At 46.7% G+C, this 25457-nt stretch overlaps 1 protein-coding gene across 1 annotated transcript in view; it reads right to left on the bottom strand.

Moving 5' to 3' along the window:
- Positions 1-1853: 1853 nt before the first annotated feature.
- Positions 1854-25457, bottom strand: part of LOC124582596 (caldesmon-like) — a 63519-nt gene continuing 39915 nt past the window's right edge. Inside the window, exon 4 of the mRNA XM_047131315.1 lies at positions 1854-2498. Within this exon, the coding sequence (XP_046987271.1) occupies positions 1854-2498 (645 nt within the window). The remainder of the gene's footprint in view (positions 2499-25457) is intronic.

Here is a 25457-nt window from a genome sequence, read left to right as displayed (position 1 = left end):
ATCGAAAGTTTGTTTACCACAAGAAAATAAAATTCAAACAGAAGAAATGGGGTTCCTGAGAAAGACAAAGAGCTGCACAAGAAGATATGATTGAAAACGAAGAATTAGAAGAGAAATATTTCCATCATGAATGAAAAAGTTAAAAGAAATATCGTGAAGATTGGGAGCAAACACCTCATGATAATTCCAGGTCACAGAATTCCTCATACGATTGAGGACTACAAGCAGAAATGGGAGATATTGGAAGGCCTGGATAAAGATGGGTATGAGTTTGTTTCAAAGGTCGTAACAGGCAACAGCCTCATCCTTTAAAGGACGATGATAGTGTGTGTAGGTGGCTTGTGGGATTTGTTTGCTTAAAACAGCTCGAATACGTCCATAAAAATCACTCGTAGGTGCAGCTCCGTCATGTGATTGTGCAACAGAAATTTAAATTACGGTTGGTAGTTTTTTCTTAATGTAGACTACCAAGTTTTTACAGGTTCGAAGACTAGGGACGTTTCGTATACGTTACCACCCAAATAGCACCGAATGACTATATTTTCTCAGTTTTCGAAAACCCTTTTGACTCTTCAAACATTAGAACAAAATACTGGGCTTCTTTCACTTCATGTGAGGCATTCCACCATATTGCTAAGGTTATAAGGATATTATTTGGTTTACCGTGAGGTGTTCATTTTTCCCGTTTAGGTTCACGTTTTTCCTAAGACAGATCCTTCCTTCAAAGTTCCAATGAAGGGAAAAAATTTCTGATTTGCACTATCTTTCTACTCACTATGAACTCTTCGTACAAGTCCCTTGAGAGCTGTGTATCGAAGTAAATCGGCAGTCTCTTCCATCCCCCCTCCGTTTTCTTGAACGTCTAGAACGTATCTTTGATCCACTAGAGCAGCAACCGTTACATTCACTCCAACCTATTACTTGCAATTTATAGAACACGAGAGCGTATAATCCCTGAACTACAATTGCAAACCTTGTGCTTAAAGTAACAGGATGTAAACATGTACCAGTATAGTTTTAATGTTCATTGCACAGCACTGTTTACGGGATTACCAATAGGTTGCGATCCCACATGTCTGCTTTGACTCATGATATGAAAATACCGGCCATCTGGGTTTCAAGCATAAAGAATATGTCCCTCATAGTGCCACTCATTGCATCCGCGAACAAACTTAACATGCGTAATAATCACTACTAAAAACTCAAATTAACGGGCCAACCACGAGAAGTAGAAATTCTTGCCAAACACTAACAAGAAAACAACCTTAAATTAACGGAAAAAATCGTTCGTTATTGGTCGAAACAGCTGCTGGAAACTTATCACAGACAACTTCTCCCACTGCAGGAAGCAATGACCTACTCGTAAATTTCCTTATCACAGACAACGAAATTTATATGAATTACCTGTCCTCTTCCTGACAATTCTGAAAACGTATTATGCAACGTTTGGTGGGTTTCTAAACTTATCTTCCTACACCCTTCACCCAGAGATTTTCGAGTTGGATGGATACGAAATATGAAATCAGATGACTGAAGGAAATCCTCTAATGCGAAAGTAAACAGCGCAGCCACTGCAGATTAAAAAATCAACCATGTATAGAGTCGAAACAGGCAAAATAATAATGTAAAAAGTCTGTTTTTGATGTTATTGTAAAACAAATAATCGCAATGAGCATGCTATTATACAAATTGTATCAGAGGGAAGTTTTAATGAGAGAGATATATATAAATATAGGGGACTTTCATTTCACATGCATAACATGTTAATAAGAACATCAAATAAAATATGAACACCGTCATTTTCTTAAAACTTAACATCCCAGCAAAATACAATTTACAAAAAATATCAGAGTTCACTTACCATGGCTGTTATCTTGATGGCACTCTCCTCCCAAAGCAAAAACACTCTCGTCAGCACCACTCTCACCCTCGTCAGCACCACTCTCACCCTCGTCAGCACCACTCTCACCCTCGTCAGCACCACTCTCACCCTCGTCAGCACCACTCTCACCCTCGTCAGCACCACTCTCACCCTCGTCAGCACCACTCTCACCCTCGTCAGCACCACTCTCACCCTCGTCAGCACCACTCTCACCCTCGTCAGCACCACTCTCACCCTCGTCAGCACCACTCTCACCCTCGTCAGCACCACTCTCACCCTCGTCAGCACCACTCTCACCCTCGTCAGCACCACTCTCACCCTCGTCAGCACCACTCTCACCCTCGTCAGCACCACTCTCACCCTCGTCAGCACCACTCTCACCCTCGTCAGCACCACTCTCACCCTCGTCAGCACCACTCTCACCCTCGTCAGCACCACTCTCACCCTCGTCAGCACCACTCTCACCCTCGTCAGCACCACTCTCACCCTCGTCAGCACCACTCTCACCCTCGTCAGCACCACTCTCACCCTCGTCAGCACCACTCTCACCCTCGTCAGCACCACTCTCACTCTCCTCAGCACCACTCTCACTCTCCTCAACACCACTCTCACTCCCCTCGAAACAAAACAACTCCCCTCGAAACAAAACAACTCCCCTCGAAACAAAACAACTCCCCTCGAAACAAAACAACTCCCCTCGAAACAAAACAACTCCCCTCGAAACAAAACAACTCCCCTCGAAACAAAACAACTCCCCTCGAAACAAAACAACTCTCCTCGAAACAAAACAACTCTCCTCCCAAAGCAACAACAAAACTCCACTCCAAACAGCAACAACAACAAAACAACTCCTGCCAACTCCGTGCTCAATACTCGATGTGATCAAATCTAACCACGTAAGACGAATAACCCTCAGCTGTTCGTATCATCCGTTGCAGCCGTCAGGCAGGTCACATGACTCGATAGCAGCGCCTCTCGTGGCACCCCACCAACCGTCCGTCTGGCAAATTGGCTGTGTGTCGGCGTTTTGACTGACCGACCGACGAATTTTTATTGTCGGGTTGTCGGGCGCGTCCGACCAGTCGACAACTGACCCAAGAAATTGTGTCGTGTGTATCGCGATCGTGACAAACGCATGACTAAAACACCAGTTCTGACACAGCTCTCAGAATTAAATACTGTTGTAATATACATTTCTACGTCCGAGGCGGACGAAACTTTAAGGACAGAGTTTTTAGAGAAATTCAAAGACTGTACATCTTTTCGCGACACATAGTGTGAGGAGTATAACAATAGAGGTGCAAGAAATGAAGCACTTATTTCATTTTTTAACGAATCCATAATGGTTTCTCTATGTGCAACACGAGATTAAGTCTGTTGATCTTCTTTATTTATGTTTTTAGATTTTAATTTCCCTGTAGACCAAATGTGGCATCTTTAATTTTTATTTATTTATTTATTGCAATTCTAACGCTGAGCGAGTTGTTGCAGTGGTTAGCACACTGGACTCGCATTCGGAAGGACGACGGTTCAATCCCGCGTCCGGCCATCCTGATTTAGGTTTTCCGTGATTTCCCTAAATCGCTCCAGGCGTATTCCGGGATGGTTCCTTTGAAAGGGCACGGCCGACTTCGGCCGACTTCCTTCCCCGTCCTTCCTTAATCCGATGAGATCGATGACCTCGCTGTTTGGTCTCTTCCCCCAAACAACCCAACCGTACAATTCTAACAGTCGCTAAATGTTTCATTTCTTACGTATCCATTGTATTTACTAGATGATGCGCGCCACCGTCATGTGTAGTCTTTCTTGTTCAAATATGATATGAGTTTCTGAAATTTGCAGATCATCTTTTGTATAGCATCCGTAAATAAATTAATAACGTTTTGTTTTATTTATTTTATCATGATTTATTACCTCTGTCAACTATAGATCACGTTGCACGTTTCAGGAATAATTTTAGGTAATAATTGCAGCGGTATGACAGTACTGAATCTTAGGTCTGCCGCCAGTGACGAGAAATCGTAATGCAACTAACAGTCTCTCCTCGGAGTTTAGCACCTCTCTCAGGACTGCATTATTTCTCCTTTAAGTCCAGCAGCCCCGAAATGCATGATTCACCCCTTCTTAAATAATCAGGAAAATTATAAGCTCCCAGCCTGAACATGGGTGAATTTCTTCCCTTGCGTTGGCCACTTCTTTGCCCACAGCTTTCTCTCTGTTTTTTCCCTTCTCATCTTTAAAACAGCCAAAGCAAACCGCGTTATTATTTTTCTGAAAAACCAGGCGAGATCTCGTAGAACAAAAACGGAATTAACTGAAGATAAAACAAACAACAGGGCGGCACTATAATCGCCGAGTACAGTCGGTTCGGACGTGTGTAGGCTGCGACCAATTTGGTCATTCTGTCATCCGATAAATTTGTGTGTGTGTAGGAGCCTTGTATACGCAAATACTGTTCATTGAGACCTTAAACCGATGACAAATCCGTATTTTCTGCTTCTCGACGCTGAGCTGCCTCTGTTTCCTTTTCCTGGTCTTTGATGATAGCCAGCGCAGCTGGATAGATGTTTTCGCTCTGGCGCAAATTTTAATTACTTCCGGATGAAAAATGGACAATTGTTCCCAAAGTATGGAGCACAGGTTCTTAGTGACACCAATTTCCGTGGAGAATTTGTGGTTCCATAGATCTGGACAAAAAAAATTTCGTAGCTGGGAGGTGGAGGTTAGAGTTTAACGTGCTGTCGACAGCGAAGCCATTAGACACGGAGCACAAGCTCGGACTGTTGAAGGGTGGACTAAAAAGTCGGCCGTGCCCTTTCACAGGAACCATCCCGACATTTGCAGTAAGAAATTTAGGGAAATCACGGAAATCCCATACCTAAATGACCGGACGCAGGTTTGCACTGTAAACCTGCCGAATGCTAGTCCAGTGTTCTAACCACTGCGTTACCTCACTCGATAATTTCATAGTAGTTTGAAGGAGCGATTCTGAGGTTACAAGCAAACCTCCGCGAGAAATCGTGGTCAGCCACTCAACCGAACTTTCCTCAAGCATTGCCAGTAACTCCCCTTAGTGTGTCGCCAGTGATCTGTCGTAATGTTGCTTCGGTATACTACATATAGTATTGAAATCTTTCAACGCTGAAGTCGGAAGCCTGTTATGAGACATCGGAATCTGCTATTGCGAAATTTATATTTTCGAGCTCTTTCTCTCATTCAGTTACTATCAGTGTCTCACTGTCAGTAAAGGACCCTACCCTACACATGCGCCGGTTTACCGACCGACCGATAAATTGTGCGCGTGTAGCTTGTTGACCGACCGACCGACTAACAGTACGCCTGTAGGCTTGTTGGTCTGAAGAGAGATTTTTCTTTGCGGTGGGTTGGTTGGCTAAGACTAGCAGACAGCCGCACCTGCCTGCCCGCGACCCCATTCGCCGTGCAAATCGTGTAGTCTGTCGTGCAAGCCGCCCCACAACAGTTCCTTTTCAGTCACCACGCGCGGGGTTCAGTGCACTCCGAATGTGGCTAACACTGCAGTGTGCGAGGCAGACGAAATTTGTATGAGAGAGTTCCTGGAAAGTTTTCGAGTCTTCAGACGTCTGTGGGACATGCCGTGCGAGCAGTATAGCAATAGAGGGTAAGAAGTGAAGTGCTTCTTTCATTTTTAACGAATCTATAGTAGTTTCATGTGGCAAACAGAGAAATTAAAATGCACATTTTTGTGAATAACTGTTAATCATCTGTCTGTTTCTCGATTTTATTTCCTATACTCATCGGAAAGGAAGTCTGATAATCTTAAATACAGACAGATTGGATTTTTATTTAATTTCCGATACGTAGCGAAAATAAAAACTAAAAGCCGAATTACAGACACATTTGGTTCATTATTAGAAGTGTTACAAAAATTCAACCTATCGTCACCCCTCCTGCTATGAAGAGCAAAGTGAAGAGCTTTTCTCAAGTTCTAACAACTGTTAAGTGCTTCATTTCTTATGAGTATGTTGCTGAATTTATTACATAATACGCGCCGCCGCCATTTGCAGTCGTCCTTCTAATCTGAAATGAATTTCTTGAACTTACAGGGGATATTATTACATTCGAACATAAATTCATAAAGTTTACATAAATATATTTTAATTATCGTTTCGCTTCTGCTTTATCACGAGTATTTCCTCAAGCAACTATTAAACACCTTGCAGATTTCATGAATCCTTTTAGATAATTTTGGGGATTAATTGCGCTGAGTTCCGCCAGTGGCTAGAAATCGTATTAGCTATCGTATGACGACGTTCAGGAGCTCCGAAAAGCATTTTACATTCATTCTTAAATAATTCCGAAAATCCTCGGGTCTCAGCTCCGTAAGTAACAAAGCATTTGGTCCATTGCAATAGCCATTTCTTTAACCACAGCTTTATCACGGCTTTTTCTGGCCTTGTTAGTTCGAACAGCCAAGCCAAATCCCAATTATTTACTTGTGGAATACTAAGCGGTATCGCGTAGAACAGAACGTCATAACCAGCTCTAGGAGCAGGGGGGCGCTGAAATCATGTAGTCGGTCGGGACGTGTGTTGTGTAGACTGTTACGAAATTTGTCGGTCGGTCAATAAACTGTGTGTAGTAGAGCGGTTGATGTTGGGGCGGGCTAGTTTTGCATGACGGAGTAATAGAGCACAAAATGAGAGGTGTGCTGAGCACAGCCTACCTAGACAGCCTGCCCGCACCAGTGGCCGAGCGTAGAGGCCATGGCCAAGTCATACGTAATGTTAGACTCCAAAAACGTCAAACGTACCTTCACCCCTGCGCAACTACATCCACCACAGGATTCTCATTCGTGATGTATTTGTAATCATGCAGAGTGAGGAAGTATTTGCAGTAACAAGTAAAACTGAAACCAATGCGTAAACGTAGAGGAAGCGGGATAGTCCAAAAAGCGAAGTAAGGAATAAATATTTGTTGTAAACTGAAACAAATTCTACAGCATGTCACGCGTAAACTGATCGTTTGTGTTTCCAGTTGCGAACACTCATTTAAAGAAATACAGTTGTATGAAATCCCCCACTATCTCCTTCAGGAATTTAGGTTGTAATAAAAAACAGCGAAGTTTGTTGCAATGTGTGCTAAAAAGGTGACACGTTTTAGAGGTGAGAGGTGTTTCTGATGACAGTTCCAAAGAAATAGGCTAAGAATTAATTCATCTAGGTGCAAATTATCGAGAAGTCGGCGTTTCAGATGTTACGTCAAATATTTCTACTGTAAGTATGCATGTCAAAGAAGAGGCTTCTTGCAGTCCGAAACCGTATTATAATCTTCTGTTATAAAATTATTAATACAAAATTCTCTACGACGGTTGATATATGTGGACTGATTCGTATAAAAGGCGCATTATTCGACACAGCACATAAGCACATATTGGTCTCTTGTGAATAACATTCGATTTATAACCGAATTCCCAGACGTTAAGCTGACAGGAGTAAATACAGGGTGTATACGAGGATGAGAAAAAAAATTCCAGGATTTCTCGGTGAAAATTAGACTTTCTCCTGGGTGAAAATACACTTTTTCCTTGTTAAGTGACAGGGTACTTTTCCTCGAACCTGTAAAATTTATCAATCCTTTGAATGGTTATGGCTTTATACACCAGCGTAGTACTTCTCGGCCCTTTAGAAAGCCACATTCAGTAAAAAAAATACATGAATTTGGAAACGTGTACGCTACATATTTTCGTATTACGGAAGTGTACATTTAAATTCCACCAAACGCCGCATGTCACTTTCTGAAGCATTGAAATAAAGATTACAATGCGCTTTTGTAACCAGTCATAGCTCATGTCACGTGATCTCGCCAGGCGATGACAGCGGATATTCGAGCATATGACACGTGATAGCAATACCACTGTTCAGTAGTGGGTTCACAGATAGGAAACGTTAATAATGGTTCAAATTAATATACATCTTGTTACTACAAAAAAAGCAAAGTTTTCACATATAATCTTGGTCTCTAAGATTAATAAGCTGCAAGAGAAGCTAAGCTTTCACATACCATATTGATTTTTGCGCGTTACACTTACACACTTCCCACAAAGGACATGACTGATCTTCTGAGCTCGAAATTTTTCTAAATGTTCGTACCAGACTTGATTTTTAAATGAGTCAAACGCTCTGTGATTTAAGGAGTTCATCGTAAATTCTCGCACATAGTACAACTTACATAAAAGGAAATTTACTTTGAAAGTAACGATTTTCAAACAACCATTCGCAATATTTTCCCGCGACCTGTTATAAATAGGTTCGCCTCAGTAGTTGCCAGAGCGCCAGATAACAGGCGTCACCGCGCTTGCGCAGCTACTAGGATTCTGGAAGCTCGTATGTTCGTAGGTGTAAGACATTAAACGATCTTACATTGTCATAAAAGAAAAAGACATCAGAGTATACTCAAAGTGCATCGGAATTTCGTGAACCACACTAAAACGCGTAATTCGGCTTGATGTGGACATTCCTATGTCCAGATTCGGATGTAAATTTTCTTGGAGTACCAGTAATGTATTATTTCATCTTTGGTTCTTCATTATGACATAATTTCATACGTGCTAGAAGATGAAAACATGCACTTTCGAAATGCAGCAAACCGTTGAAACCAGCCAGTAGTGTGGAATTAAACACTTCGTTTCAAATAAATTGACTGCCTCAGTGGAAAAGATTAATGAAAGCCAAATCTCTTCGACAAATATAACTTCATTGTTCTGTAAGGCTATTAATGCTTGACTGTCAGAAAGATGGAAATAAAATAAAATCTGAAACTAATAACATAATTTAGCCTTCCGTACTCCTGTCAATGTATTTTAATTCACTTGATAGCTCTCAGCCACAGAAATCCATTTTGTTTTCACTTGACGTGAGAGCAATAAACGAAGAGAAAACAGCAAAATCACTGAACGTAAACGTCGGTCGTGTGAAGATTATCACCTTTCCCACTATAACTGAGACTGCTTTGCGCATCAGAAAAAAACTCGCAATCAATATTGGATGGGATAATTTGTAACCGGGAGAACAAGAACTCTTCAGAAAATTTGCATTATTTATTGCCTATAGCTAATAACTCGTTTTTTTGTGTGATATAAAATTAAATATAGGATACATGAAACCAGTAGAAGAGACAAGCAAGACAGTACATTTCGTCAGACATTAAACCTAGCATTTTTACTCTCTAACTTTGTTACAGATTTACATGACGTGCTTTCCTTTCTGGGAAAGAATCTATTACCTCATCAAAGATCGTCAAATGTTTTGCTACATGAAAAAAGAAATTATTTGGCTAATACTGAAAAAGCCGTTAGTACATACAATACCCAAGACTTGGTGATTTCTCAATCTGATAACGTGTTTGTCACTGCTAGATAAAACAAAATAAGCCTGTCTAATATTGTAGCTATCTTAACAAACACCAAATAAACGAGACAGTTTTGGCACAAATGGTCATTTTTATAACACGAGAAAATATAATTCACGAAGTACCAATATCAAATGCTTATCAAGCCTACTACAAGCAAAAAGCTTCATGTTCGGAAGTAGTTTCACATTTCATTCATATGCTCCAGCTTCCCAAGCATGAGATCGAAAGTAGTAGTACGAAATTTTTGTATAAAATTGGAATCGTCGCTGCTCGGGAGTAACCGAGCGGTCTATGGGCGCTGCAATCGTGGACTGTGTGGCTGGTCCCGGCGGAGGTTAGTCCTCCTTCGTGTGTGTGTGTGTGTGTGTGTGTGTGTGTGTGTGTGTGTGTGTGTGTGTGTGTGTGTGTCCTTAGGCTAAATTTGGGTTAAGTAGTGTGTAAGCTTAGGGACTGATGACCTTAGCAGTTAAGTTCCATAAGATTTCACACATACTTCAACATTTTTTTGGAATCGTCTTATTCTTACATAATTTGTGTGACGTCCCCGTTTCTGCTTCTTCGTTCTAATAAACATTCTTGTCGTGACTAATTACGTAACTTATTCTCCGGTTAGCTTCACTAACCCTGCCACAATCAACGGTTTAGTTATCCGGCGTTTATTCTCCGGTTAGGCATTATTAGGTGTTCATATATAGATGAGCGAGGTTTCTACGGCTGCTGCCCCCTCTCTTATCCCAATCACCATCGTTCACGGTCTATCCAGTCTCCTTCATTAAGACTTCTTGCCGCCGTTGCTTCGTTGACGTCGTCTTTCCAACATCTCGCAGGTCTACCGCGCCTTCTTCTTTGATGTGGAGTCCATTACCATACCCGTTTTGGCCATCTTGTGTCTGGAATACGCTGTAAGTGACTATACCAGAGTAGGCGCTTCCTTTCTATCTAGTCTAGGATTGTGCTTTTGACATTCATAACCTCTCTGGTCCTATCACTTGCAATATGGTCAAGTCTGGAGTATCCACAACTTCGCCTCCAGAAATCCATCTCGACAGCCATCAGGCGATCTTTCTGCCTCTGAGTTAGTTCCCACAACTCTGCACCATGTGTTGTGATACTTCCAATAATTGAGCAAGCGTACAATGATCTCTTCTCCTCGAAAGCTAACAAGCTGATTACTCTGGTCAACAACACGCAATTCTAGGTAATCCAATATCTGAACTGTTACTGGGACATATATAGTTTGTGTGGGCTTGAACTATTTTATACCCAGTGCCGACTGTAGGGATGAATCAACTTATCGTTGAGGTATGAGTTTGTGGCAATATTGCTCTCAACGTGGATTGTGCTGACTGGTAGTATACCTACAGCTTGATCCGATGCATAAAATTTACTGGCGTCCCTCACCAAAACACGATCATTTGCAAAACCTAGCAGTGGACCTATTGAATCTGTCTAAAGTCGATCGTAGCTCTCTGCCCGTATTTGATTTACGGATATTAATGTTTGCCCGCAGTTCAATACCTTTTTCCTGACTGTTTTAACACTTCGTTTAAATCATCAATATCGTAGGCACCAAGTTGTATTTGTAGACTCTCCTTCCGACCGTCAATTTCCAGATGCTCTTCGTGAAATTTGGAATGCTGTTATACGCCTCCAGACCAATCAGAGCAATACGCCAGTCCCCTGCACTTAAATCGGCGGAAAGTAATCTGCACGTAATGCTGATACTCGCTCTTTTAAAGTCAGTGTGTATGACATAGCATCTAAACCTCAAATGATGGGCGTGCGTTCAGTTATGGCTGTTTCATATGTGTGGATGTTCGCACACCGGCTCTGACAAGGAGAGGAGAAAGCGGGCATTCCAGACTTCTCACCGTTCAGTCTAAATATAGCGCGCATTCCAGAAGTTCGCTGATACAGGCGAAGGCTAATTTGCCATGGCTGTGATGAGGAACATAATGCAGAGATGCCCGCACAGGTATGTGTTAAAGTCCTGACATCGCCGTAGATTGTAGAAAACACGACTTTTGCTGGTGAAGTAGCGCTGTGAATCTTCAGGCGGCTGTAAATCCCCAAATGAATCGAAATATTGTACTGTATTCGCACTTTCCTTAACATACGCCACCCAATGGATTCCTGGACCCCCAGCAACATCTAAATTTACAATTCCGCACTCATTAGTCCGCCACATACTCTTCGGTAATGTATCCCGCATAAAGACGCCACGGAATCCAGGAATGTGATGTTTCTCTTTAACAATATTAATAATATCTTTATTCGTGAGTGCTCGATCAGGTAGGATAACTAACGAACTTTTTTTATTTATGAAGAGACCTAGTCCTTTTCTGTATGGTTTAAAGTAGAGACCCTTTCCGATAGCTGCTGCTTCCGTGGCCCGATTATGTCTTCTGGCTTCCTCTAGATGCCTGTGCATTTTTGACGCTCTGGCTACAGCTGCAGCCCCACCTGTGAGTGAACCTACCGCCGACAGAGCTGCAAGGGCTGGAACGAGGAACGGAATAATTCCACCTGATGTGTTTGGTAGTGGTAGGACTCTAGGTGGTTTAATTGCAGTCTTCTTCGACTCCCCCCCCCGCCCCCCCCCCGCCCCCCCCCCCTTCAACACACGTTTAGCTGTACACATCGAAGTGAGAATACAGTTTTTCAAAGAACCTGGTGTGGTGTCACCGCCAGACACCACACTTGCTAGGTGGTAGCTTAAATCTGCCGCGGTCCATTTAGTACATGTCGGACCCGCGTGTCGCCACTGTGTGATCGCAGACCTAGCGCCACCACAAGGCAGGTCTCGAGATACAGACGAGCACTCGCCCCAGTTGTACGACGACATTGCTAGCGACAATACGGACGAAGCCTTCCTCTCATTTGCCGAGAGACAGTTAGAATAGCCTTCTGCTAAGTCCATGGCTACGACCTAGCAAGGCGCCATTAGCCTTACATAGTTTGAGAGTTATAGTATAAATGTCTCCAGAAGAACGCTGTATTCATCCACGAATAAAGTTAAGTATAAAGCAGCTACGTACTTTTCTTGCTATCATTCAATAGTTATCCTGTTCCAGAATTCACGCCTGTCTGCGTTAGATAGCGTGCCTATCAGCCCCCTCAAAATAAGACTGTGTCGGCACTTCTGTCCACACATCATTTGGCGCCGAGGCTTAACGGATCGTGTTCTTACTCATTGCTTTGCTCTGATTTGTCATGGCTTCGCCACAATCTCCAGATGTACTGTCTGAATTTTATCGCTTGCAGAATCAGCAGACGCAGGTGTTATTGGATGCCTTTGGACAGCTCGTCCAGGGTCAACGTGCCATTCAAACCGATGCGCCAGCCGCCGCTTCACCGCTACCGCAGCCACAACATGCTGTTGCACCGCCGTTTCGCAGTTTTAATGCGGCGCACGAGTCGTGGCCAGAATGGTCCCGACAGTTCGCCTTCCATCTCGCCGCCTACAGAACTCAAGGTAATGAGCGGCAGCCGTTTTTGCTTTCTTGTGTCGGTGTGTCCACCTACCATGTGATAGTGAAATTGTTTCCCCGACGCGACGTAGCAACTCTGTCCTACGAGGAAATTTTGTCTGCTTTAGATGCCTATTTCAAAGACACAGTTAATGTGGTTGCAAAACGGTATACGTTTTTTCGTACAAAACGTACGGCCGGTCAAACGAATAGGGAGTGGGTAGCAACATTGCAAGGACTTACTAGGGACTGTGCCTGTGACTGTGGCCTTCTTATTCAGATACAATGGTACGTGATGCTATTGCACAGAACGTTTCTGATGTTCGCATACGGGAGCACATTTTGAAACTAGTTAATCCCTCCCTTCAACAAGTGATAGACATATTGGATAGACAAGACACACTTGACTGTGTTCAGGAATCTTTTGAAACTTCGCCAGCCGTGTGTAAGATTAACCGGCCCGCCGGGTGAGCTGCGCGGCCCGGTCAACTGCCCTCGCGCACACAAACGCAGCTGCCGCCGCGCTCTAAACCAGGTGTGCCGCGCCAGCCAACAAATGCAGTGAAATCATGCCCGCGGTGTGCTACTAGACATTCGCGTGAACATTGCCCATCGCGCCAAGCTATTTGCTTTTTCTGTAATAGGAAAGGACATGTTCAAAGTGTTTGCCAGAAAAAGCTCCGATCTGACAATCACAATCATTCCAGGCACTTTGCTTCGCGCCGGAATCGAACCAAGGACACTCAGGATCGTGGACCTTCGCCCATGGACATTCATGTAGTTAATTCTGATTCGTCCAGTGCCACTTTCTCTAACAGTGACTGTGTTCGTCCCACAAAAACTGTGCGTCGACGTCGCCGGAAATCACGTCAATTAGCAAGTGATTCTGTACAAGTGTCTGTTCAAATTGCACAAGACAGTCGCTCTTGTCGTCAGCAGGACAATAAACTTTTTGTAGATTTGGACTTTAATGGCAAGGTCATACCATTCCAGCTCGATACCGGAGCTGCAGTTTCATTGCTCAATCACGACACGTACAAACAACTCGGCACACCTCCGTTGCGTGCCGCAAATGTTCAGTTACATGGTTATTCAGGACAGAATATACCTGTGTTAGGACAGTGCAGCCTTCTTGCCACATACAAGGGACAAATAAAACTTGTGTCGTTTCACATTCTTCGTTCTTCTTCTGCAGTGAACTTGTTTGGTTTAGATTTATTTCAATTGTTTAACATTTCTATAGTAAATCATGTCCTATCAGTGAATCAACCTGTGCCTTCAGACAGTGTTTCTCGTCTGTGTGACGAATTTGCAGACATTTTTGCACCGGGCTTAGGTTGCGCTAAAATCTATGCAGCACGTTTGGAACTGAAAGTAAACGCGCAACCAAAATTTTTCAGAGCGCGCAATGTTACTCACGCATTGCGTGATGAGGTCGCACGAACATTCCACGATTTAGAATCACAAGGTGTGAGTGAATGTGCGCAATGCCTCTTCTCTTTCAGCTCCGCTTCATCGCTTACGCCGTACAGGTGTTCCGTTCGTCTGGACGACGGAATGCGAACGCGCCTTTCGCCAGTTGAAATCGGCGTTGCTTTCTAATACTTGCCTCACGCCTTTCGATCCCCGGTAACCCCTTTTGTTGATGGTAGATGCATCGGATTTCGAGATCGGTGCTGTGCTTGCGCACAAAGTTGGCTCGCATGATCGCCCTATTGCCTTTGCGTCAAAATTGCTCTCATCTGCGCAAAGACATTACTCACAGATAGAGAAAGAAGCTTTGGCTCTCGTGTTTGGTGTTACTAAGTTCCATGATTTCTTGTATGGTCGTCACTTTACCATCATCACAGACCACAAACCTTTGACATCGCTTTTTCATCCGAACAAGCCTGTACCTCCGCGTACAGCGCAGAAATTCATTCGCTGGTCTATTTTTCTCTCGCAGTACCGCTACGATATCTTCTATCGGTCCACTGCTAGGCACGGCAACGCTGATGCGTTGTCCCGTTTGCCTGTTGCTGAGGATAAAGCATTCGATTCTTCCGATCTTGCTTGCATGTTCATTGATTCGGAAACAGATGAAGTGGTCGAATCGTTTCCGATTGATTTTCGTCGTGTAGCTACAGCCACAGCTGCTGACCCTGTCCTTGCTACCGTTTTGCGTTTTGTTGCTACGCAATGGCCTTTGTCAAAGTCTCGGATCGAGGATCCGTTGGTTCGCCGATTTTTTGCTCACAAGGAGAGACTTTTTGTTCGACGTGGTGTTTTGTTGTTGCGTTCTGATAATCAGTCCAGAGTCGTGGTCCCACGTTCGTTACAGTCCTGTTTTACGGCTTCTTCACCAAGGACATTGGGGTATAGTGCGAACGAAACAACTTGCTCGTCAGCACTGTACTTGGTTCGGAATCGATGCTGCGATTACGAATATGTGTTCTTCTTGCATGGCGTGTGCCGAACAACAATCCGCACTGCCGCGGAAAGTCTTTGCATGGCCAAAAGCCACTTCCCCTTGGCAACGCTTGCACATTGATTTTGCTGGTCCATTCTGGAATGTTTGATGGTTGGTTCTGGTCGACGCCTTCAGTAATTTTCCTTTTGTTGTCCGGATGTCTTCCACGACGACCTCCGCCACCATCCAAGCGTTGTCTATCTTTTGCATTGAAGGTCTTCCGCAGACTATTGTTTCCGACAATGGCCCACAATTCATGTCCGCAGAATTTCAGTCATTCTGCCAGGCCAATGGTATTCAACATCTGACATCCGCGCAGTTTTCGCCTCAGTCAAACGGTGCCGCTGAACGATTGCTCCGGACTTTCAAGTCACAGATTTTGAAGTTGAAAGAGTTGCATTCTCGGGAGGACGCGTTGTTGCTCTTTTTGTCTTCGTATCGCTCTCAGCCCCGAGAGGATCGCTCGCCGGCTGAGTTGCTCCACGGTCGCCCTCATCGCACCTTGATGTCTTTGCTACATCCGCCGCATCAGGTTCCTGTGCAGCGGCAGACTCCTGCTTTTGCTCCAGGCGACGTTGTATTTTATCGTAACTATCGAGGTTCACGGCGTTGGCTCGCAGGGCGCATTCTTCGCTGCCTCGGCCGCGCGATGTATTTGGTTTTGGGGGCCTCTGGTGAGGTGCGTCGGCATCTCAATCAGCTGCGCCTCTGTCGTCGCACGGGTTCTGCCGCTCCCCGTCTGCTTTCAGCGACGGTGCCGTCCGGTCAACGCCCTGGGGACCCATCTACTGGCTCGCCTCATCCCCAGGTGTTACCGACGATGCCTTCCATTTTGCCCCATGGCGACGCGCCGCCGCAGCCGCCGCCGCCGCCGCCGTCGCCTGTTCTCCCGCCGGCGCCGCCCGCATTCGACGCTTCGCTGCAGCCGCCAAGCGCCTCCCAGGGTCACGCGCCGCCGATCGCTTCCCGTGACCAGCTGTCCTCCGCCATGGAACTCCCGCCCGCTCCGGACCACATGACGTCATCGCGCGTCGGCTACCCCGACGCAATTGAGGTCGACCCTTCGGCCCCTCCTGTCTCTTTACGGGCGCATACACCGCATGTTGACGTGCACCCTGGACTAGGTTTTCACTCGTTTCCTAGCTCCCCTCGGACTGAATGGCCGGGTGCGGGTGGCACAGCCTCGCCTGTTGTTAGGCTCCCCACCTCATCGCATACGTCAACATGGGGTCCTCCTCACGGCGGGCGGAAGCCTTATCTCACGACCGTTCGCCGATTTGCGGGGGAGGAATGTGGTGTCACCGCCAGACACCACACTTGCTAGGTGGTAGCTTAAATCTGCCGCGGTCCATTTAGTACATGTCGGACCCGCGTGTCGCCACTGTGTGATCGCAGACCTAGCGCCACCACAAGGCAGGTCTCGAGATACGGATGAGCACTCGCCCCAGTTGTACGACGACATTGCTAGCGACAATACGGACGAAGCCTTCCTCTCATTTGCCGAGAGACAGTTAGAATAGCCTTCTGCTAAGTCCATGGCTACGACCTAGCAAGGCGCCATTAGCCTTACATAGATTGAGAGTTATAGTATAAATGTCTCCAGGAGAACGCTGTATTCATCCACGAATAAAGTTAAGTATAAAGCAGCTACGTACTTTTCTTGCTACCATTCAATAGTTATCCTGTTCCAGAATTCACGCCCGTCTTCGTTAGATAGCGTGCCTATCGGCCCCCTCAAAATAACACTGTGTCGGCACTTCTGTCGACACATCACCTGGTTCCTCCTTCTTCGCCCCCAAAGCTGTTCGCGCTGCATTCATAGTTAGTTTGTAATTCATAACCCCCATGTCCAATTTAATTTTTCCACGCATGGTTTTATCAACTACGAATGCAGCAATGTGTTGACATATTCAGAGATCTTTTCTTCGTCTTATTTGCTTAGCTCTATCGGCTAATATTCGGTCGGCAACGTGGCATGCTGGGAGATCTTTATTTGCAGCGAATGCGAGGTCGTGTTCAAGACAGACTTCGTCTAGTAGGTTAATACTGCTAACACCGCGTGCCAGGCGTTTCTGAAGCTTTGTCTCAGGCCCACAGAAGTTGTACCCCGGAATGTGCAATTCAAAAGGCAATTTTTCAAAAATACCACCTCCACCTCTTATGGTGTGCTGCCTATCATGCATGATACGCTACTGAGGAGACAGAGGTCTACGCTTCCTGTTATACACTAACTCGTCAGCGTCAATCCAACTATTTTCTGATGATGGAAATACTAACAATTTAACTAGCGCTCTATTCCCGCGACGTCTTATCACGCGTTCGATGAGAAATACATCTGCTGCAGAACTCTACTGCAATTCTTCTGTGTAAAAGCATCCAGCAATTTCTTCACCCTTGCCATCCTTTAGGATATATGTCCTAGGGTTCGTTCTGTGCACTTTGGATACTGTGAATATCTCCGCTGACCAGTTTGGTAAGTAAGATTTCTCGAACGCTGTCTTGTATTTTGAAATATGTACTAAGTCGCCTACATTGAACCTCTGTTTGCGCGGGTCCAGCATTTAATGTGGAAATATACTTCGTCCATGAGTGAATTATAGCGAACATCGGTCGGTCTCATTTTTATTGTACTATGTTTGGTTCGATAATACCGCGCAATTATTTGTGGGATGATATCTAGCCACTTGTAAGAACCGCGAAGATTAAACGGTATTCACATTTGAGCTTTCACCATTCTGTTCAAACTGTCCACGAAGCTAGCTTTCAGGTGGGTAAACGTCGAGTAGTCGTGTATCCCGTACCGCTCCATCACAGTCTTGAAATGTTCATAGTAAAACTCACCACCATGATCGGTTTGAAGATTGTCTGGGCATCGATTCGATCCTGTCTGCAGCAAACGCTCAAACACTACAGCAACATCTATACCGGTTTTAGTTTTGACAGGTAATGCCCATGCGAATTTAGAGTATATATCAATAACCATTAAAATGTATTTGAATCCATTATTCTCGTGTGAATATTGACTCATATATACAAGATTGGCCTGCCACAAGTCATCCAGCCGCTTAATCATGACATGCCTCGGAGCATATGTTTTGCGTGGTGGCTTGTGCAATTCTCGAACTACCGTCTTCATACTTATTAAATAATACCTCTCTCTCAAAGCTCAGAGATTATCGAAACAACCTCATTCGAATGAGCTGTACTGCCTGCAGCAGCCGAAGCCATCAACAGTCGAAGCCTATTAGTTCATCCGGCTCATCGTAATATATATACTGTGGGAGTTGATTGCTCACGCCTTTATGCTGAAAGTCTACACCCTCACCAATGCTTTTAGGATGCTCATTCACTAAAGGTTGTATAATGGCTCTGTATTTAGTTTTGCAGGTTTCTCAGTGTTCTGTCAGGAATTTAATACAGCTCAGTCAATTGCAGTATTTCACCATACACTTTGCGATTATTGGTAGAGTATTTTAAGTTTTTTGAGGGCCTTAGGAACATTAGATTCATTAAGCCAGGTGTTCTTCTAAACTCTGTATCCCCGAGGCGTGTCGTGCTATCGGATAAACTTAGTTTGAGAGCCTAGCATGTATGGTCTCTCCCTGCTGACACCGAATGTTCTATCTTACCCGCCCAATACTGGTTGGTGAATTCTGCGATTGAATCATTATCACGCGAAGCCATCTTACTGATAGATTCGGTAACAGGTTTAAAAGTTTCTCTTAATGTTTGCTCGCAACCCATATGCCCCAATTTCTCTGGAACTACTTTGTGTGCCTGAATGACTTAATGCTTTGTCGACATCTCGGAGCATACTAATCAGAGCTGTGCATATCACGTGGTTTTATATATGCTTTGTCGTTCTTCTTCTTCCCTACACCACCTCCTTCAATAACAACCACCTCAGCTTCTATCTTCACTCCAATTGCGCTAAATCTATTCTCTAGCCAATTTTGGTTAAGTGCAAGAAGTTTAGGAGTGTCCTTTAATTCCCTTACAAGCTTACCGAGTCTTGCCTCAAGATTCGTAAATTTCATATCGGTATACATGTGAGCATTCTATGCACACCTAACCTCTCAGATTGAGCGTCCGCCAAGCGTGCGAATTTGTCCATGGTGTAGTGTCTACTGACGCACTCAGCTATTTTGTACATTTATATATGGAGAAACTGTGGTGTCACCGCCAGACACCACACTTGCTAGGTGGTAGCTTTAAAGCGGCCGCGGTCCATTAGTACATGTCGGACCCGCGTGTCGCCACTGTCAGTACTTGCAGACCTAGCGCCACCACATGGCAGGTCTAGAAAGATGGACTAGCACTCGCCCCAGTTGTACGACGACTTTGCTAGCGACTACACTGACGAAGCCTTTCTCTCATTTGCCGAGAGACAGTTAGAATAGCCTTCAGCTCAGTCAATGACTACGACCTAGCAAGGCGCCATTAGCCTTACAGTGATTTTAATCAAAGTCTCATTTGTATCGTCAAGAGCGATGTCCCCCCCTGCGGGTCCGGGGATTAGAATAGGCCCGAGGTATTCCTGCCTGTCGTAAGAGGCGACTAAAAAGAGTCCATCCTCCTCACGGGGGTAGTTAGCACCTGCGTCCGGAGACGGACGGTTCCGCGACCTATAATTGTGGTCTTTTTGGTTTTTCACTTCTTGTTTCTTCCTTCCTTTGGTTGCTTCCTTTCTTTGCTCTTCTCCACCTCACTGTCTTCCTTACTCTTTCCCTTGACTTCTTCTCCTTGCATCCTCATTGCCTTCTTCTCCTTGCCTTCTCACTGCCTCCTTCTCCTTGCCTTCTTCTCCTTGCCTTTTCTGGTCTCCGCCTCGGCGTTTGAGACAGTCTGTCCTCCTTCTCCCTCTCTCTTCTTTTTCCTCTTCTTCCTTCCTCCCTGTGCGTGCCTGAAGGCCGACCCCCGCGTTCGCACGCGTAGCCGGTGACGGGGTAACGCGTAATTCCCCGCCCTGGGTAGACATGTAACGCACGCGCGTACCCCCTGGTAAAGGCCAGGCCTGGGGAGGGGTGATTGCCTGAGCTGATACCTTCTCACCATGCCGATTGGTCCCTCCGTCTGTTTCTCGGGAGGTGTGACCTGAGGTGTAAACATTCACCTGAGGCGGGAGTGCCCTCTGAGAGGGTCCCCACAAGGAAGGAGCGCGCCATCGGAGACGCTGGCAATCATGGGGGATTCCTCCGCAATGGATTCTACTCCATCTCTCTCGACTTTTGCCCAAAAACGGAAACGTGACCAGCCACAAAATGCTACCGCCTGCCCCACAGTTCCTCGTCGTTTCTCGATCTGAGGACGGAAAGGATTTTTCCTCTGTCAACCCTTTCGTTATCCAGAAGGGCGTAGATGCCATAGCCGGATCTGTCAAATCTTGTACCAGGTTGCGTAACGGTACCTTATTACTAGAAACTGAGAGTGCCTTTCAGGCACAAAAACTGCTTCGGGGCACACTCCTGTACATGTTCCCTGCCCGGGTGGAGGCCCACCGAACTTTGAATTCGTCTCGTGGTGTGGCCTATACTAGCTCCCTCGATGGATGGATTGACTGACGAGGAGATTCAATCTTTCCTCGCTGAGCACGGCGTGACGGCTGTCCATAGGGTCATGAAAAAGGTCAACAATGACCTTGTACCGACCCGGACACTTTTCTTGACCTTCGATAGTGTTAAGCTGCCATCGCGCATCAAGGCGGGCTACGAGGTTATTTCTGTTCGCCCCTATGTCCCGACACTACGCGCTGCTACCAGTGTCAGAGTTTCAATCACACTCGACAGTCTTGTTCCAATGCGGCTAAATGTGTCACTTGTGGCAGGGATGCCCATGAGGGTCACTGTCCACCTCAGTCTCCTTGTTGTGTGAACTGTCAGGGTGACCATGCCGCATCCTCCCGCGACTGTCCTGTCTATAAGGAAGAACGCTGTATCCAAGAAATTCGGGTCAAAGAGAAAGTGTCCACCTCGGCTGCTCGCAAGCTATTGGCTAGTAGGAAGCCCGCGCTGCTCCCAGCAGGGAAATACAGTACTGTCCTCGCCTCTCCTCGGACTACAAGGGAGGTGGCAACCCAGACATGCGATCTGACCTTCAGCACCACGGTCGTCCGTTCGGCCAGTGCTAAGATCGCGCGGTCGACGTCTCCTCTTCCTCCCATCACCCCACAGACACCAGCCCCTTCATCAGCTTCTGTTAAGACGAACACCCCGAAGTCAGATGCACGGGCCTTCAAGAAGGAACCATCCCGTGCAGACTTCCTACGTACCTCGACCTCCCAGCCTTCGACCGGTACTTCCACCAAACGTCCTTCCAAGGAGGCTCATAGGAAGCACAGTTCTCCTTCTCCGCCCCGGCGCATTTCTTCTCCTGCGCCACCCAGCGGTTGCCGCGCCTGGCCGCACCGCTGGTAGCAGAATATCTGGCCGTTCACCGGCGGAGGAAGCTCCCCCTCCCGGCCATCCTCCCAAGATGGCCGATTAACCTATAGACCCAATGGACGATGACTGTCCGCTTACTGATAGCGGCGGCAGTGCTCGCTCGAAGCCAGGCCCTCAGCGGCCTTCGAGGTGACCCCTTCTTTCATCTTCCTTTTCTTACGATGGCACTTATTCACTGGAATATTCGCAGCATTCACTCCAACCGAGAGGACTTGAAGTTGCTGCTCCGCTTGCACCGTCCGCTCGTCGTAGCCCTCCAGGAAACAAAGCTATGCCCATGCGTTCAAATTGCCTTGGCACACTACACCTCTGTGCGTTTTGACCTACCCCCTGTGGTAGGTATCCCAGCTCATGGAGGGGTTATGTTGCAGGTCCGGGATGATATTTACTACAATCCCATCACGTTGCACACCGGCCTGCAGGCAGTTGCCATCCGCATTACTCTCCCCACTTTTACGGTTTCCATTTGTACCGTTTACACTCCATCGTCATCTGCCGTTACCAGGGCAGACATGATGCAAGTTATTGCTCAGCTACCTGCACCATTTTTGTTAACTGGAGACTTCAATGCCCACCATCCCCTTTGGGGCTCTCCAGCATCCTGCCCGAGGGGCCCCTTGTTAGCAGACCTTTTCAACCAGCTCAATCTTGTCTGCCGCAATACTGGCGCCCCTACTTTTCTTTCGGACACATCTCACACCTATTCCCATTTAGACCTCTCTATACGTACTCCCCAACTTGCACGCCGGTTTGAGTGGTATGCACTTTCTGATACGTATTCGAGCGACCACTTCCCGTGTGTTATCCATCTCCTGCAGCATACCCCCTCTCCGTGCTCCTCTAGTTGGACCATCTCCAAGGCAGACTGGGGGCTCTTCTCTTCCAGGGCGACCTTTCAGGATCAAACCTTCCCAAGCTGCGATCGTCAGGTCGCACACCTCACGGAAGTCATTCTCGCTGCTGCTGAATATTCCATCCCTCACCCTACTTCTTCTCCACGTCACGTACCGGTCCCCTGGTGGTGCGCAGCATGTAGAGATGCTTTACGTGCTCGTCGACGTGCTTTACGCACCTTCAAACGCCACCCTACAGTGGCGAATTGTATCAATTATAAACGATTACGTGCTCAGTGTCGTCGTATTATTAAAGAAAGCAAGAAAGCCAGCTGGGCTGCTTTCACAAGCACCTTCAACAGTTTTACTCCTTCTGTTGTCTGGGGTAGCCTGCGCCAGCTATCTGGCACTAAGGTCCACTCACCAGTTTCTGGCTTGAAGGTCGCGAATGACGTCCTTGTGGCCCCTGAGGCTGTCTCCAATGCCTTCGGCCGCTTTTTCGCAGAGGTTTCGAGCTCCGCTCATTACCACCCTGCCTTCCTCCCCTGCAAACAGGCAGAGGAGGCTAGGCCACCTAACTTCCGCTCCTCGAGTTGTGAAAGTTATAATGCCCCATTCACCATGCGGGAACTCGAAAACGCACTTGGCTGATCACAGTCCTCCGCTCCAGGGCCTGATTCTATTCATATTCAGATGCTGAAGAACCTTTCTCCTGCGGGTAAAGGTTTTCTTCTTCGTACATACAATCGCATCTGGATTGAGGGACATGTTCCCGCATGCTGGCGCGAGTCTATTGTTGTCCCGATTCCTAAGCCGGGGAAGGACAAGCACTTGCCTTCCAGTTATCGACCTCTCTCGCTTACCAGCTGTGTCTGTAAAGTGATGGAGCGAATGGTTAACTCCCGATTGGTTTGGCTGCTCGAGTCTCGACGCCTACTTACCAATGTACAATGTGGATTTCGTAGGCGCCGCTCTGCTGTTGACCATCTGGTTACCTTGTCGACCTTCATTATGAATAACTTCTTGCGGAAGCGCCCGACCGCGGCAGTGTTCTTTGATTTGGAGAAGGCTTACGACACCTGTTGGAGGGCGGGCATTCTCCGCACCATGTATACATGGGACCTTCGCGGTCGCCTCCCTCTTTTTATTCGTTCCTTTTTAATGGATCGACAGTTCAGGGTACGTGTGGGTTCTGTCCTGTCAGACACCTTTCGCCAGGAGAATGGGGTGCCACAGGGCTCAGTTTTGAGCGTCGCTCTCTTCGCCATCGCGATCATTCCTATAATGGATTGCCTCCCAGCTGATGTATCAGGCTCCCTTTTCGTGGACGATTTTACCATCTATTGCAGCGCGCAGTGTACACGTGTCCTGGAGCGCTGTCTTCAGCGTTCTCTTGACCGTCTTTACTCCTGGAGTGTCGCCAATGGCTTCCGTTTTTCTGCCGAGAAGACGGTCTGTATTAACTTATGGCGCTACAAAGAGTTTCTCCCACCGTCCTTACGACTCAGTCCTGTTGCTCTCCCAATCGTGGAGACGACCAAATTTTTAGGCCTTACATTTGACAGGAAACTTAGCTGGTCTCCACATGTCATATTTGGCCGCCCGTTGTACCCGTTCTTTAAATGTCCTCCGTGTTCTCAGTGGTATGTCGTGGGGAGCGGATCGAACCGTCCTACTTCGTCTATATCGGTCGATCGTCCGCTCCAAGCTGGATTATGGGAGCTTCGTATACTCCTCTGCACGGCCATCCATCTTACGCCGCCTCAACTCCATACAACATCGGGGTTTACGACTTGCGATCGGAGCATTTTATACTAGTCCCGTAGAGCGTCTTCATGCTGACGCTGGCGAATTGCCACTCACCTACCGGCGCGATATACTGCTTTGTCGGTATGCCTGTCGGCTACTGTCAATGCCCGACCATCCATCTTATCGTTCCTTTTTTGACGACTCTCTCGACCGTCAATACGGGTTGTATGTCTCTGCCCTGCTACCCCCTGGAGATCGCTTTCGTCGCCTCCTTCAACACCTTAATTTTTCACTCCCTGCAACCTTTCGAGTGGGCGAGAGCCACACGCCACCTTGGCTGCAGGCTCAGGTCTGCGTTCACCTTGACCTCAGCTCACTCCCAAAAGAGGTTACCACCGGTTCGGTCTACCACTCCCGTTTTTTGGAACTTCATTCGAAGTTCATCAATATGACTTTCATTTATACAGATGGCTCTAAGACCAAAGACAGAGTCGGGTGTTCTTTTATTGTCGGGGCACAAAGTTTCAAATACCGGCTCCATGGCCATTGTTCGGTCTTCACAGCTGAGCTCTTTGCCCTCTACCAGGCTGTTCTTTACATCTGCCGCCACCGACATTCTGCTTATGCCATCTGCTCCGATTCCCTGAGCGCCATGCAGAGCCTCAGTGATCCGTATCCGGTTCACCCTTTCGTGCACCGGATCCAACGCTCTCTTCGGCAGCTGGCGGACGTCGGTTCTCCGGTTAGCTTTGTGGGTCCCTGGCCATGTCGGTATCCCTGGGAACGAAGCTGCAGATGCCGCGGCCAAGGCTGCGGTCCTCCAGCCTTGGACAGCTTCTTGTGTCCCTTCGTCAGATTTTAGCAGGGTTATTTGTCGGCGCATTTTATCGCTGTGGCATGCCGATTGGGCTGCCCTTACAGCCAACAAGCTTCGGGCCTTGAAACCTCTTCCCGTGGCTTGGACGTCCTCCTCACGCCCTTCTCGGCGGGAGGAGGTAGTTTTGGCCCGGTTAAGAATTGGACACTGCCGGTTCAGCCATCGCCATCTGCTGACGGCTGCGCCGGCGCCGTTTTGCCCCTGTGGGCAATTGCTGACGGTCCGCCACATTTTAATGTCTTGTCCGGATTGTAACGCACTGCGTCTCGATCTTAACCTGCCATGTACTTTAGATGCCATTTTAGCGGATGACCCACGAGCAGCTGCTCGTGTTCTTCATTTTATCCATTTGACAAACCTCACTA

This window comes from Schistocerca americana, unplaced genomic scaffold (assembly GCF_021461395.2).
Source record: "Schistocerca americana isolate TAMUIC-IGC-003095 unplaced genomic scaffold, iqSchAmer2.1 HiC_scaffold_42, whole genome shotgun sequence".
In the NCBI taxonomy this organism is placed as follows: Eukaryota; Metazoa; Arthropoda; class Insecta; order Orthoptera; family Acrididae; genus Schistocerca; species Schistocerca americana.
Note: the sequence above shows the minus strand (reverse complement) of the source record. Positions and strands in the feature narration are given on the sequence as shown.